The sequence below is a fragment of the Carya illinoinensis genome, chromosome 4, assembly GCF_018687715.1.
Source record: "Carya illinoinensis cultivar Pawnee chromosome 4, C.illinoinensisPawnee_v1, whole genome shotgun sequence".
Lineage (NCBI taxonomy): Eukaryota > Viridiplantae > Streptophyta > Magnoliopsida > Fagales > Juglandaceae > Carya > Carya illinoinensis.
The window spans coordinates 42927239-42942847 of NC_056755.1; the positions used below are offsets into that span (position 1 = coordinate 42927239).

General features: G+C 38.0%; 1 protein-coding gene across 6 annotated transcripts; it reads right to left on the reverse strand.

Annotated features, from left to right (window-relative positions):
* Window positions 1-11301: 11301 nt before the first annotated feature.
* Window positions 11302-15359, reverse strand: LOC122307809 (hyoscyamine 6-dioxygenase-like). 6 transcript variants are annotated; one of them, XM_043120908.1, is made up of 7 exons: window positions 15180-15359; window positions 14225-14300; window positions 13786-13882; window positions 13152-13343; window positions 12519-12772; window positions 11981-12299; window positions 11302-11822 (listed from the first exon to the last, which is right to left on the reverse strand). In XM_043120908.1, the coding sequence occupies exons 4-7, from the start codon at window positions 13182-13184 to the stop codon at window positions 11568-11570; spliced, it is 861 nt and encodes a 286-aa protein (XP_042976842.1). In that variant the 5' UTR covers window positions 13185-13343; window positions 13786-13882; window positions 14225-14300; window positions 15180-15359; the 3' UTR covers window positions 11302-11567. The 6 variants fall into 6 exon arrangements, with proteins under 6 accessions (XP_042976842.1, XP_042976837.1, XP_042976841.1 ...); XM_043120903.1 differs by having other exon boundaries at window positions 13152-13363; XM_043120907.1 differs by lacking the exon at window positions 14225-14300.
* Between the last annotated feature and the right edge of the window lie 250 nt (window positions 15360-15609).

Consider the following 15609-nt stretch of genomic DNA (forward strand, 5'->3'; position numbering starts at 1 on the left):
AAGGGTCAAAGTATTTCCCTTTTGGTTAAAGAGAAGGATAAAAAAATTCTTACAACTTTTGTTTATGCTAAATGTTCATATTAGGATTGTAGAAAACTTTGGGAGGAGTTGAGTAGTTTAAGCATTGGTAACACTCCTTGGATCATCATAGGTGGTTTTAATATCATTCACAAGGAGGATGAGCGGATTGGTGGAAGTCCTAGACAGGTCATTGCCAAGAGGGAATTTAATGATTTTATTGATGCAGTGGGGATGATGGAAGTAAATTACGAAGGAAATATGATGTCGTGGTGCAATGGACAGTAAGGAAGAGCTCGTAGTTGGGCAAGACTGGATCGAACTTTGGTAAACTCGACTCTAATGCTAGAATTTCCAGGTGTGCTGATGACCTATTTGCCTAGACAAAGTTTAGACCATTCACCACTAGTGGTGATCTTGGAACAAAGTGACCAACCGTATGCCTTCATCCCCTTCAAATTCCAGTACATGTGGACTTCTCATGAGTTATTCTTGAGGTAGGGAGCAAGTTGGACAGGGTATGTTTAAGTTGGCTTAGAAATTAAAGGTTTTAAAAGGGGTGCTAAGGAGATGGAATAAAGAGGTGTTTTTGGGTGGACAAGTTCACATATTAAATGCCTTGAGGAAAGGATCTTCAGGCTGGAAGAACATCTTCAGCTTGGGTACTCCGAAGATGTTGAACTTGACTTATTGGCCTTGAAGGCTAAGTTGCATACGTGGATGAGCAGAAAAGAGACTTGGCTTGCTCAACAAACTAAGCAAAGATGGCTCGATAATGAGGAAGGTAATTCTCATTTCTTCCATGCGTTGTCCACCAGAACTCATAGGGTGGTGAGAGAGATGAGAATAGGCGATAATAGGTGGTTGAAGTCCCCTGAAGAGGTCCAATTGGGTGCTGTTGATTTCTTTAAGAGTTTTCTAACAAGCTCCCATCCTTGGATCTTCCCTCATTTGTCTAGTCTAGTTGACCCCATGGTGAGCCCATCGGATAATTAGGGTATTCTGGAGCTTCCTTCAGTCCAAGAGATAAAAGTTGCGGTCTTCTCCATCCCCATTGATAGTAGTCCAGGGCCAGACAGCTTTGGATCAGGATTTTTTAAATCCTGTTGGGAGATCATTGCTGAAGATGTTGTTTCTGCTGTCCACGACTTCTCTAGAGGTAATCCACTTCCCAAATTGTTCTCATCTTCTTATTTGGTATTGATTCTAAAAATTGAAAATTTGAAAGGGTTTGATAAGTTCCATCCCATAAGCCTTTGTTTAGTTTTTTATAAAATATGTCTAAAGATCTTAGTGGGTCGTTTGGCCCCTTTGCTACCTCAGATTGTCTCCTAAGAACAATGAGCTTTTATTCTAGAAAAAAACATTTTTTAGAATATTAGCTTGACGTAGGAGATGGTTCAGTCCATTAATAAAAAAGTAAGAGGTGGGAATGTTGTTATAAAAATTGATATAGCGAAGGCGTATGACTCTATAGAATGGAATTTCCTCATTCAAATTTTGGCAGCCTTTGGGTTTTCTGACTAGTTTTGTTGCCTTCTTTGGCATTGCATATCCTCCCCTTGGTTTTCGGTGGTAATGAATGAGACTCTAAAAGGTTTCTTTCAAGGGGGCCCCTTCCTTTTTATTATTGTGGAGGAAATTCTGTCAAGGCTATTAAAGAAGAAATTTCAAGAAGGCGAAATTAAACCTTTTTCTCATGCTCGAGAGGTGCCTCTCATCTCACATATGTTGTACGCAGATGACATCGTGATCTTCTCGAATGTGAGTAAAAGATCCCTTCGGTCTATCGTTGAGGTATTGGAGGTGTATGAAGCATGGTCTGGCCAGAGTGTGAATAAAGAAAAATCTGCAATAATTTTCGCTAACTATATTTCCTTTTCAAGGCGTAGGGCTATTTTAAACTACATGGGCTTCTCAGAGGGTACTTTGCCCTTCAAGTACCTGGGGGTACCAATCATTGTGGGTAGACTAAAGGCTATTCACTTGGAGGATTTGGTTGGTAAGATCCAGGAGAAAATTGGAGGATGGTCGGCTAGATTGTTGTCTAGTGGAGCTAGACTTTTGCTGACCCAGCACGTTCTTAACAGTATTCCAGTATATCTTCTATCCATCTTACAAGCCCCTAAATCTGTCTTATCCAACATCACTAAAAGCTGTTCTTATTTTTTCTAAGGTTACAAGGATGGGAAGCCAAAAAAGCATTGGAAAGGTTGGAAAAAAATGTGCAAGCTGGAAGGGGAAGGTGGTATTGGTGTTCGGGATATACATGAAACTCAGAAAGCACTACACATGAAATTTGTGTGGAGATTATTAACAGGAAATTCCTTATGGGTCAGATTTTTCAAGGCAAAATATGTGAAAAATGATCATGTATCTTTACTAAACCCAAACAAGGGAAGTCGGTTCTGGAAGTTGGTAATAAGGAGTGTCCCGATCATTTTAGATAACTCAAAGTGGAGACTGAGAGAGGGATTAATCTCCTTTCGGTGGGATAAGTGGATGGGAGAAGAGGCACTTAGGGAAAGGATGCCAATTGATTTGTGTTTGGGCCTAAAGCTAAAAGAGTGCAAGCTGAATGGGGTCTGGAACTTGGATCTGCTTATCAATCTGGTTGGAGCTCAAAAAGTTGGAAAAAATTTCCAGTTATTGAGTCGTCAAAAAGAGGGGGAGGATCTACTTGTCTGGATGGCTAAGGATGATGGAGTTTTTACAACAAAAAGTGTATGGGAGGTGGTGAGGATAAAATCGCCCAAGGTAAATTGGGCTCAATGGATTTGGCATCCAAGTCCTCCTAAAAATATCGCGGTAACTATGTGGAGAAGTGTTAACAACGCCTTAAGTGTGGATGATCGTCTGCGTCGAACATGCATACCTTTGGTTTCAAAATGCAATTGTTGTAAAAAAGGTGGATATGAGGACATTAACCATGTGTTGGCTACGGGTGAGGTGGCCACTTCTATGCAGGAGAGATGTGCAAAACAGGTCGGTATGCCTTGGAGACAGTTCCAAAACTGGTATGAAGTGGTGCAAGCGTGGTTTAGTAGAGCTTTTAAAGCTACTACAAAGGGACATCTACTTGGCATAATCCCTTCTATCATTACTTGGCAGTTATGACTGAGACGATGCAGTGTGTGTATGGAAGGAAGAAGTATAAGTGCAGAGGAATTATGGAGGCAGATAAAATATTGGGTTATGAAATGAAGTGAAAAAATAAAAGCTGTAAAGCCTTTGAGTGCAAGAGATGAGAAAATTTTAGCAGACTTGAACATTCCTTATAAAGCCCCAAAGCTGAAACCAATAGGGTTGGTCATATGGAAAAGACCAATTTCGGGTTGGTATAAGCTAAATATTGATGGAGGTAGTCGAGGTAATCCTGGATGGAAGGAGTGGGAGGGATTATCAGAGACGTCGATGGGAGAATGGTCTTAGCTTTTGTAGGAAATATCGGATAGGGGACTAACACAGTTGCTAAGTTTTTTGCACTCCTTCACGGCCTCAGACTTATAAGGCATAAACAGATTTCTAGAGTGGAGATAGAGATGGACTCTCAGGTGGTTATAAACCGGATCAACTGATATACATGTGGTGTTTGGTATCTTGAAGAATTTTGGGAAGAGCTCATGGTCCTGCTACAGCAAGTCACATTTAGTTTGCAACATGTCTATAAAGAGGGCAACTCAACTACTGATTTGCTAACTCGATTGGGGTCTCAGGGAGTCTATAATAATTGGGATTTCTGGGACTCGATATCCCATTTATTGAGAGGAGTACTGTGTACTGATAGGATTGGTTTGCCTCAAATTCAGTGTTGAGTTTCCGGGGTCTTTGGGTTTTTTATTTTTTTTTATTTTTTTATTTGTGAACATTGTTGTTGTCTTTTGGTATGGTTTTTTTTTTTTTGGTAAGAGTCAGCAGTTTGTATACATGGTTTTCCTCCGCCTAAAGTGATGCTCCTTTAGTAGATTTGGGGAGAGGTCACCTGTGGACAAGTGGTCCCGACTCTCATAAAAAAAAGTAGAGAAATGTTAAGTTGTATTAAGGATAAGTCCAGGATTGTATTTCATAGAGACAAACGATAATCAAAGTATTTGTGAAATTTTTGCTATAAAAAATGTATTGGCTATGAGAGATGAAAAATAGAATGAAATGCAAAGTGAAAAATATTTTTGTGCTTTTTTTTTTTTTTAATGGCTGTAGAAAGAATATGCAAATGCAAAACTAAACTAAACTTGAAACCGAAATGATGAAATTCACTTTTAGTAACTTAACATGTGAAGACTCTTGAAGATGAGTTAAGAAAAAGTATGAATTTAATTCAACAAAATTAAGTCAGAGATGGAAAATAAAGTTTATGTCTAAAAGGCAAATTAGCAAATACTTGAGTTGGGTATGAGACTCTCTTTGTTTCAGTTCCTGAATAATTTTCTCGATTAACAATCCAGTCAAGACATTGATAAATGGAAGATAAAAAAAAATGTTATGCTCAGGTTTTGTAATATTTCTCGAAGGGATTCTCTAATTTACTAGCCAAACATACGTTAACAATCAACTAAGAGGAGCCTTGATAATTTTTAAGTTTTTGTTGTGCCTTATGTCAACAACAAATCAAGAACAAGAGCTACAATCTATTTTCAAATTAAATCCGATTAGTAACAGTGATATCAACATTTATCAACAAAATATTGCATTAAATTAGAACCCAAAACAAATCAAGTCTCATTTCACAACCCAAGCTTTAGAAATTAGCTACATATAATATTTCTAGCAGTAAAAATAAATCTAAATAAAGCCAACACTCCTGAAAATATTCAGATCCCCAAAATGAAAAGTCTAAAAATGAGGTACTGTTACCAAATGGTAGAGGATGCTGCTACACAAAAAAATACCAATCTGCCTCCAGTGAAGAAGAACACCAAAGCACAGAAAAAAAAAAAATAAAACTAAGGAAAAAAAAAGTGAAGCCGCACACTGCAGTACATGAAAAATAAAACCGAAAGAAGAAGCTAAGTAAAGAAAAGAAAACTGAAAAATGAAAGCTCTGTTGAAGGAAAGAAAAAACTAAAACCCAACAAAAGAAATAAAAATAAGCCGAAGCTACAGTGCCCCAACATAGAAGGAAAACTGAAAAAAAAAAACCAAGAAGTCCACTAACCGAATGAAAAACTCAACCCCCAAATGAAAAATGAAAGCAAGAAGAATGAAAAAAGAAAATGAAGCTGCCGCCTAGCAAAACTAAAACTACGAAAAAACAAATATGAAGAAGAACGACCATTGGTAAATGAAAACTGAAAGAAAAAAAAGTCAAGGAAAAAATGCAAAAAAAAATAATAACCCAAAAATCTCCCTTGCTCCACTCTGTTTTTCCCTAGCCTTCAACCTCCTTGTCCTAGCTGCAGCTCCACGCACCAACACAGTAGCTCCTGCTGTACGTACCAGCCTTACTCTCGTGTCCAAGAGGCCACGATTGTGCCCCTCCCAAGCGTGCTCTAGGTTTCGTCCATATTTCGTGGTCCCCTCATTAATTTATTTCTTCACTTGGTCTTTGAATTAAATCACGGCTGCAAGTATTTCTCAGCTTTGGATGTGGGCTTGAGTCATTGAGTTTGGAAATGCTTAGCTTCACTAAGGATGCTGGCCTCTATTTTATTTCTTCACAGATTTTTCAACTATATAGGCAATGGCCTTCACTCCTTTACTTAAGTGTTAGTCAGCCCCACAACATAATGCATGCATCTATATTTAATTAGGGTAAAATATCATTTCACATGCCAAATAAAGTTAATTCACATTATCTAATTAATACTCTTATTTTAACACATAAAACTCTTTTAACCCAAGATATTTAAGAGTACTAATACCACATAATTGACCATTTATCACATACATTGTGGCTTGTCCCGCTCACATATCTTGTTGCTGCTGACCCTTGATTGTAGGAGATTACATTTGCTATTTTGTGTAATTGTTTTCTTTCATTTATTCATTTATTTGTTACCTTATACATCATTTGTAACCAATATATATCAATGGAAACGTCTGCCTCCGTGTGTCAAGTGGTGGTTTTACAGAACACTTTCATGGCATTAGAGCCATTCGTGGCTTAACAGCTCCCATTGATCCTACGGCCTCCGATATCTCTTCCTTGTCTTTCAACACCATGATTCACATGGTTATTATTAAACTTTCCTCCACCAATTATCTCCTATAGAAAAGTCAGCTCCTTCCTTTCCTTGAGTGCTGAGGCATTCTTCGTTACGTTGATGGATCTCTTGCCATGCCTCCTGCGTTGGTCCTCGCAGATTCATCCTTTATACCCAACCCCAAATACCAGGAATGGAGACTTCAAGATAAGTGGTTGTTCAACCTCTTGTTTTCATCCCTTACAAAAGATGACCTTGTCAAAGTCATTGGCCTTGAAACTTTTCACAAGGTATGGCTCGCACTTGAAAATAGTTTCAGTCACCACTCCAAAACTCACGAGCTTCATCTCAAGGATGACTTGCAGCTCATAAAGTGTGGCACTCACTTTGTCACTGAGTATGCCCGTGCGTTCAAAGCACTCTATGATCAACTCAGTGCCATGGGCCGACCTATCAAAGATCTCAACAAAGTCCACTGGTTTCTCAGAGGTTTAGGCTTTGATTTTACCAGCTTCTCCACTTCCCAGATGTCCCTCTCCCCCTTGCCTGCATTCAAGGATCTTGTCTCCAAGGTTGAAAGTTTTGAACTTTATTAGAAGTCACTTGATCCTTTCATTGTGTCTCTGTGGCTTTCACTGTCACTCGCGACTCAAACTCTCGGGGTGTTGGTCATTCTTGCCATTGCAGCAACTCTGGAAAAGGACATACCAAAAGTGGACATGGGCGTGGTGGTCGGCGCAATTATATCCCTCACTGTCAAATATGCAAAACTGAAGGTCACACTGCCGATAGGTTCTGCAGTCAGTATGATTGTGCCGAGCAAACTGCTCAACTTGCTGAGGCTTTCACTTCATCATGTTCTCTATCTAATGGCCTTGCTTCAGACTGGCATTTGGATACTGGAGCTTCATCTCATATGACACTGGACCCCTCACAACTTGTTCAAACAGAGCCATATATGGGTAAGGGCTATGTAGTGGTTGGAAATGGAGCCTCTCTTCCCATTTCCCACACTGGTACTCTTTCTTCCTTTCCTCATCTAAAGCTTTTTGATGTTTTGGTTGTTCCTAGTCTCACTAAAAATTTACTCTCTATTTGTAAGTTGACATCTGATTTGCCCTTATCTGTCACATTTTCTAATGACTGTTTTCTTGTTCAAAATCGAATAACAGGAAAGGTAGTGGCAACTGGTAAACGTGATGGTGGTCTCTATGTGCTGGAAGGTGGCAATACTGCTTTTATTTCTATCCTTAAGAATAAAACTTTAAGTGCCTCTTATGATCTGTGGCATGCATGTCTTGGGCATGTAAATCATTCTACTATTTCCTTATTAAATAAAAAAGGACAACTTTCTCTTTCATCTTTACTTCCAAATCCTACTCTTTGTTCTACTTGCCAACTTGCCAAAAGTCATCGGTTACCATTTTGTTCAAATGATAATCGATGCTCATCAATTTTAATATTTAATTCACTGTAACATTTAGGGACCAACACCTATTAAATATCACTTAGGTTTTTTTCTACTACGTGCTATTTATTGATGATCACTCAAGATTTACATGGCTTTATCCAAGAAGTTGAAATCTGATTTTTTATTTTTTTTTACATTCTTCTGCCGAGTTTACTAGCAATCAATTTCAATCTCATATTCATCTCTTAGGCATTCATCATCAAATATCTTGTCCCTATACTCCTTCTCAGAATGGTCATGTTGAAAGGAAGCATCCCCATATAATAGAAACCGGCCTTGTGCTTCTCTTTCATTCCCATGTCCCTCATCGTTTTTGAGTTGACGCTTTTAGCACCGCGACTTACATCATCAACCGGCTACCCATGCTACTTCTTGGAGGTATTTCACCTTTTGAGGTTCTCTATGGTAATTCTTGTAATTAGGAGAATTTTGTCCTTTTGGTTGTCGAGTCTATCCTTGTTCATGTGATTATACACCTCACAAGTTTGCCTCTCATAGCTCTCCTTGTGTCTTTCTCGGTTATAGTCCCTCATACAAAGGCTTTCACTGTCTCGACCCTAGAACCTCTCGCACTTACCTCTCTTGGCATGCTATGTTTGATGAAAATTTTTTCTCTTACTTTCAGACCACGCCTTGCCCATCTCTTTCCACACTCGATATTTCCCAATTTCTCGAGCCCTTTGCCTCTCCAAATTCTCACCCCTCACCTGAACTCTCCTCTCCAACTACTGCACTAACTCCTTCTCCTATTTGCACTATTTGTTTTAACAATACTTCTGAGTCCTTGCAGGCACCTTCCACAGCTCCCAGTGTGACTCTTCTCGAGTCTTCACTTGCTCCCAGTACTGATCCTATTGTGGCCTCTTTTACGGGTTCTTCTCTTGCCACCTCTCGTGGGTCTTTTCACCCTATGGTCACTCGAGCCAAAGTTGGCATCTTCAAATCCAGACATTTGGCTTTTCTCAGTACTCATTCTACATGCCTTCTTCATGCTTTGCTTACTCATTCCAAGCCCAAAGGTTTTAAATCTGCAACCAAAAATCCTGCATGGCTTGCTACTATGGATGAAGACGTCATAGCTCTTCACTCCAATCACACTTGAGATCTTGTTCCTCGACCATCTAACACTAATATTGTGGGCTCTAAATGGGTGTTCCACACTAAGTATCTATTTGATGGGTCTATTGATCGTCTCAAAGCCTGCCTAGTTATAAAAGGCTATACTCAACTCCCTGGTCTCGACTACAAGGATACCTTAGGTCCTATGGTTAAGGTCTCTACTGTTTGTGTTGTTCTCCCTCTGGCTATCACTCATAAATGGCCCCTACGTCAACTTGATGTAAAGAATGCCTTTCTCAATGTCATCCTTCTTGAACAAGTCTACATGGAGCAACCTCCGGGCTATGTTGATCCTCGCTTTCCTCACCATGTTTGAAAGTTAAACAAAGCCCTCTATGGCCTAAAGCAAGCCCCTCGCACTTGGTTTGAGTAGTTTAGCACTTTTCTCTTGCATTTTGGGTTTTCTTGCAGTCGTGCTGACACTTCCCTCTTTGTCTTCAGTCGCAATCACGATCTTATTTATCTTCTTCTTCTTTATGAGGATGACATTATCATTACTGGCAATAATTCTTCTCTTCTTCATATCCTTATCAAGAAGCTTCACTCGGAATTTGCCACCAAGGACTTGGGTTCTCTTAGCTATTTTCTTGGCCTCGAGGTTACTCCCTCTGATGATGGTCTTTTTCTCAGTCAGACAAAGTATGCTAGGGACATTCTTGCTCGGGCTCAACTCCTTGACAGCAAACCCATTGATACACCCATGGTTGTTTCTCAACACCTGTCCTTAGAAGGGGAGCCATTTCTGATTCCACTCTCTACCGATCGCTTGTGGATGCTCTACAATATTTGACCATCACAAGACTCGATATTGCACATGTTGTAAACTCTGTCAATCAATTCTTACATGCTCCTACTGTTGCTCACTTTTAGACTGTTAAGCGGATCCTCCATTATGTCAAGGGCACTATTGATTTCAGTTTGGCCTTTACACAATCCTCCTCATGTGGCCTTCTCCGATGCTGATTGGGCAGGTTGCCCTGACACTCTCGCTTTACTTCTAGCTACTCTATCTACCTTGGTGACAATCTTGTCTCTTGGAGTGCCAAAAAGCAACCGACTATTTTGCACTCCAGCTATGAGTCAGAATATCGAGCTCTTATGCTTACTATTGCCAAAGTTATTTGGTTAATTCATCTCCTACGTGATCTCAAGGTTCCTCTTTCCCGTTAGCCTCTTTTACTCTGCAACAACAAAAGTGCTATCTTTCTTAGCTCCAATCTTGTCTCGCACAAGCGCGCCAAGCACGTTGATCTTGATTACCATTTTACTCACGAGCTTGTTGTTGCTGGGAAGCTTCGGACCCAACATGTTCCCTCCAATCTCTTCAGGTTGCCGACATTTTCACCAAGAGTGTCTCTTAGCCACTCTTTTCTCTTTTTCGGTCCAAGCTTCGCGTGTGTCCTCATCCCATGCTCTGCTTGCCCCGCATGTCGGGGGGGGGGGGGGTGAGGATAACTGGAAATCCTCCTCCCCAAAGTCATCACTGGATTCTCAGCATCCTTTATAATAGTCATAACTGACCTTTGATTGCAGGAGATTACATTTGTTGATTTTGTGTAATTGTTTCCTTTTATTTATTCATTCATTTGTTACCTTATACATCTGTTGTAACCAATATATATCAATGGAAATATCTACCTTCGTGTGTCAAGCGGTGGTTTCACATAACACTTTCATACCTACCAGAGCCTCGCCTCCCTCTTGTATATATGTTTTGTTTTTCATTTAAGGATCAACATTAACGTTCGTCACGTCTTAAATAATTATTGATATATTTTTTTGTTGTTGCATGCGCTAAATTAATCCTGTCTTTGAGTGTTTTCATTTTCATTATTTTTTTGTTGTGCTTAAATTATAATTAGCTAGTACAGTCGGTGCTTGGGCTAAAAGTCATGCTCAATGGCTTTCAGGTATGTTTTTTTCTTTTTTAATTACTTGTTATACATCGAGTCATTGGAAGTCATGTTAAGATCAAGCTAGCTGTTGATCCCTTTGCTAATTGGCCGTAGTGTTGAAACCCCACCCCCCCCCGGGCACCACACACACACGATATTTGAGTATGTTTGAGTGGTGCCGCATGCCATGAATTAATTGGGACATTCGGCACATGATAATTAAACATGTCTCAAAATGAAGTGCTAGCCATAATGCAAACACTATAAATAATGATATTTTTATAAATGATATATATTTCTGAATGGCTACAAAATATTCAATAAATAATGATATTTTTATAAATGATATATATTTCTGAATGGCTACAAAATATTCCATCACTTATTAATTAAAGCATGTAATTGTATGTTTTAAATGACCTTTCTATCATTTTTAAAAGAATATTTATCAGTTTCTTTTTAATTAATTTAAGAAAGAGAAATACTTCAGCTATAAAAGAATTATACGAAAGTAAATTTATAAACTGATATGGTTTGATGCAGTACGTCAGATTATAAAATTACTTTTAAGATAAAGTAGATCTAACACTTCACGTAAAGCCACAACAGTTTATAAATTTAATTTTATATAATTTTTTTATATTTATAACACTTCTCGTTACGCAAAACATCCAGTCTTGATCTTTTAAAAGGTACACTAGTATATAAACAAAGTCATATATATTATATTACACAAAATATATACCTATATATATAGCAACATAGCTTCATCGATCCTCATGATTTCCTGTTGATGCCATCATTTCCGTCTAATCTTAATTATATATATATATATATATATATATTAATTGTCTAGCTCCTAGTTCAAATGATAGCGTGCATCTTCACGATCCGTTCTCTTGCATGCTTCATGATCATTGATCAGTGCTTATGCCCAGTGCTTAAAAATTGCAGCACTGCCTCAGAATTGGCATATCTAGACAAGAAGTTACTTTGAAATTCTTTAAATCTCATGGATCTGAACAATGGGGGATTGCATGCATTTGTCAGAGCCTTTTCTGGTTCAATAACGATATCATTACAAGGATAAATGAAGAAGGCAGCGGATGTTCGAGCAAGTGTTGAATTTGTGACTGCTCGATGTTCAGCACCTTTAAGCTTCCCGTTGCTTATAATCTACAGCTCAGAGTCATGAACATTCTCATGCAAATTAATTAAAGCCTTTTACCAAGAAAATTATTATAACAAGCTAATACGAGGGTTATTCAAAATAAATTAAAAAAAAAAAAGAAGAGAAAAACTATCGGCAAGAAGTAGTATTCATGAAGACATACCTGTAACACAAGGCCTACGTTTAATACGAAGGCATGAGGAAGAGGTTCAACAGCAATCCATTCACCATCTTTGAAGACTTGAAGTCCATTTTCTACTTGGAGCAATATGGTAATGAGGCTAGGGTCCATGTGTCTGATTAATCCTAAGGTCAGGCTTGGGTCTGGACATGGAGGATAATGATTCACCAACAGTACAGGATTCCCACTAAGTCCAGTACTGCTGAAATAACTAGCACCAAGTCCCAATCCTTCACAAAGCAGCTCCAAAATTTTCTCCCCTAGCTTTCTCAATTCTACTACATACTTCCCGACAACATCCCTGTGTATTAATTGCATGCCAATAGCAAAATGATGATCAGTTTAATTAGGTATAATTGTCAAGAAAAAAAAAATCATTAATTGTACGTATATAGACTTTTAATTAATTGTATGATCAATTAAAGAAAATTAATCCAAAGAAAATTAATTATTAATAAAATTGGAGTTCCGTCTAAAAATAAAGAAAATTAAATACTGCTGCTTTAATTTTACATATAACCTGTATCTTGTTGGCTTTGCAGGCCAAAATTTCATATGTTCCTCCAGAGGATCGTGACAAGGGTGTGTAAGCACATCCCTCCACACATGAACATCCTCAGTCTGGTAATTTTTACTACTTCTATAGAAACTGCAGTTTCTACTGGGGTCCTTGGAGCCTTCACTTGTCTTGTCCTTCTCAGTCATGGCATGGAATTCTTTGAAAACAGCCATTGCTTCATCCATTAATACTTTGGGAACTCCGTGATTGATGGCCTGATTAACACATTTTTGGACAGGAAATGTAAACTTTACATGATAAAGATCATATCGAAACATGCATATATAAAAATGACGATCGACTATTCATACTTTGATCATTATTATATCTTTCTTTTCTTTTTCTTTTTTTTTTTTCAATTTCGTCTGTTCATTGATGAAGACTAGGTTCATATATCCTCGAATCAATCGTAGAGTTCTGTAACTCTAGAGATACATGATGCAAGCTGCAGGAGTTAAAAAAAATGCTAAAAGATGATTTCTTTTCAAAGAACTTTGATCAGAAACTTTATATCTGAGACGCTAGCTAACAGAAGATAAAAGTAAAAAATAAAGAAATAAAGGGAGAGAAAACAATGGGTTCATGAGTTTGCACCTGGAAAAACCCAAAGTCCTTGGTAGCTTTCATAATATGCAGAATGATTTGGGTTTCATCATGACCCTCAAGATCAACAACTGGAATATTTGTTTTGCACGAACTAAGAACGAGCTTCCCGGGTCTTTCTTCTGGTGGGCGCACGTAAGAGTCAGGTACGAACTGAACATTAGGCCAGCTTGAAACAAGTTCCTGATCCATGGTTTGTCAATCTTGGAATTGCAGAAGCAGAAGAGTTGCTTTAATGGTGTGAAGCGAGGATCTAATAAAGGTTCATATATGGTTGAACATGGCTACTCATTAAATATAGACATGAAGCCATGATCAGCATTTAAATATGGACAGTGGGCGCAACAATACTATGGAAGACCAAGTCCTAATTTTCATGAAAAAATTAGGCTTTAGTTTTCTGGGTAGAAATAGATCATCATGACTATACTCTCGAAACAGATCGAAGACATGCTAAAAAACTCTTTTTCTCATTTCAGGAACGTCGAAAGGATTGACCAAAAGTGTGTATTATTCGAAGCACGTACGTACATATATAAGAGGATATTATATCTTGAATTCATTGAAGAATACGTACCGACAATCACCGGCAAACGAAATACATGAACAGTAATAGAAAAAATACCTCACGAGAAGAGAAGAGAATAGGAGATCTAGTGACAGAAAAACTTGCTCCCGTCCCCGTGCATGCTTGCGCCAAACAGCTGAAAATAATATTGTCCCTGAAAACATATAATATAAATATCAAGGAATTAAACATGATTCTCCATGTAGAGCTGTGTACGTAAGTACAACAACATCATGTGCTGTAACACAGAATATAAATTATAATCTACGCAGAGCGTACGTACTAGGTAAGTTAATTATAACGGTATATATACGTATATATAGATCTCAATATTACTGACTATAATTTACGAAGCGGAACTGGTTTTATTAGTGATTTTAGCTAGCCAGGGAAGATTCAAACTCTATGACATGGACCCACGCAATAGACTAGTAGTGATTAAAGCACTTTCCCCAGCCACCTTTAAACTAGAATATTATTACATTCAGAATTATACCCCACATGAAATGGTGCCTTCAGACAAAGATCATGCGTCTCTTTAGAACTCAAGATCAGCAACGCGCGTGCATGAGCTGCCAACAGAAAATATCCCAACCAAGCCAAACGCACATTCAGACAGAAAGCAGCTGAGATCACAGGGATCAAGTGCGGCAATATATAACAAAGCCAAGAGAATATATATATTCCAATAGATCAGAGCCGCCCACATGCAGCCAGCAGGCAGTGTATAAGAAATTGACATTTTCACTTAAATAGCTAGCAAGCCATACACAACACCCTGATCACGTACGATTAATTAAATATTAGTGTGACTAATTAATTGTTAACATGCAGCAAGTCAAAGAATATGGAATTGAAGCATTAAGTAATATATAGTTGAGTTTTCAATTATGAGAAAAGATATTTGTAATCATGAATTGTATAACTGCATTTTAAAAAAAAAAATGAATAAAATATGAAATTCATATTAAAAAAAAAATTAATTTTTTAATAATGAATCTCATTATTTTTTAAAAAGATTATTAGACATTTACACACTTTACGATTGTATGTAAAATTATTCATCGAAGAGAATTAATTTGCAAACCGGTACTTCATGATCATCATGCATTATTAATGTTCCCTACTCAATCAGATCAGGATTAATTAAGATCACTGTACTAGCTGATCAACGTTCTTCCGGCCCCAGAACGTACTTCTATATATGCAGAAGAATATCATGTATAATCTATATATTTAATTGCATGGTATTCATGGCATGGAATTGCTAAACATCAGAACCAAAACGTTAACGTTCAACACAACGGCTTAAATAATTTGCAAAAATATACAACAGCCTCAGATGAAAGCACTACCACACCAAACGAAAAAATTAGAACCAACCAGTTCAAGGAAAATTAGGGAAAAACAAATACCCAAATTAAGCTAGCATGCTGCATGAAATTACGTACCGTACGACGTTGTTAGTTAGGACATCATGATGAGTACACCTAGCTTATGTATGTCGTACGTTGCCTGCCCCAAACTTATACAAGCTATAATGGAGGCTGCAGGGGAGATCATATATTTTGTTAAGGAAAGGTTTTCCCTAGCTTGTTTCTGCTCTTGATCACTAGCTAGTTAAATATATCATTGCCTAACCCAAACGAACACCTTTATATAGAAGCTAGCTAGGGGGAAAAAATATGGAAGAAGATATTTTTTTGGGGGTTGTCATAGCCATATATAACATGATCATGTATGGGCATCGATCACAATTAATTATTGCACATATATGTCACGTCGCACGTACGTTATCACGGTGGGTTCATTTTCTGCTTGTATCCTGCTACAGCCACGTAAGAAAGTCATAGATGGTGGACACCGAATACAGTATTGATA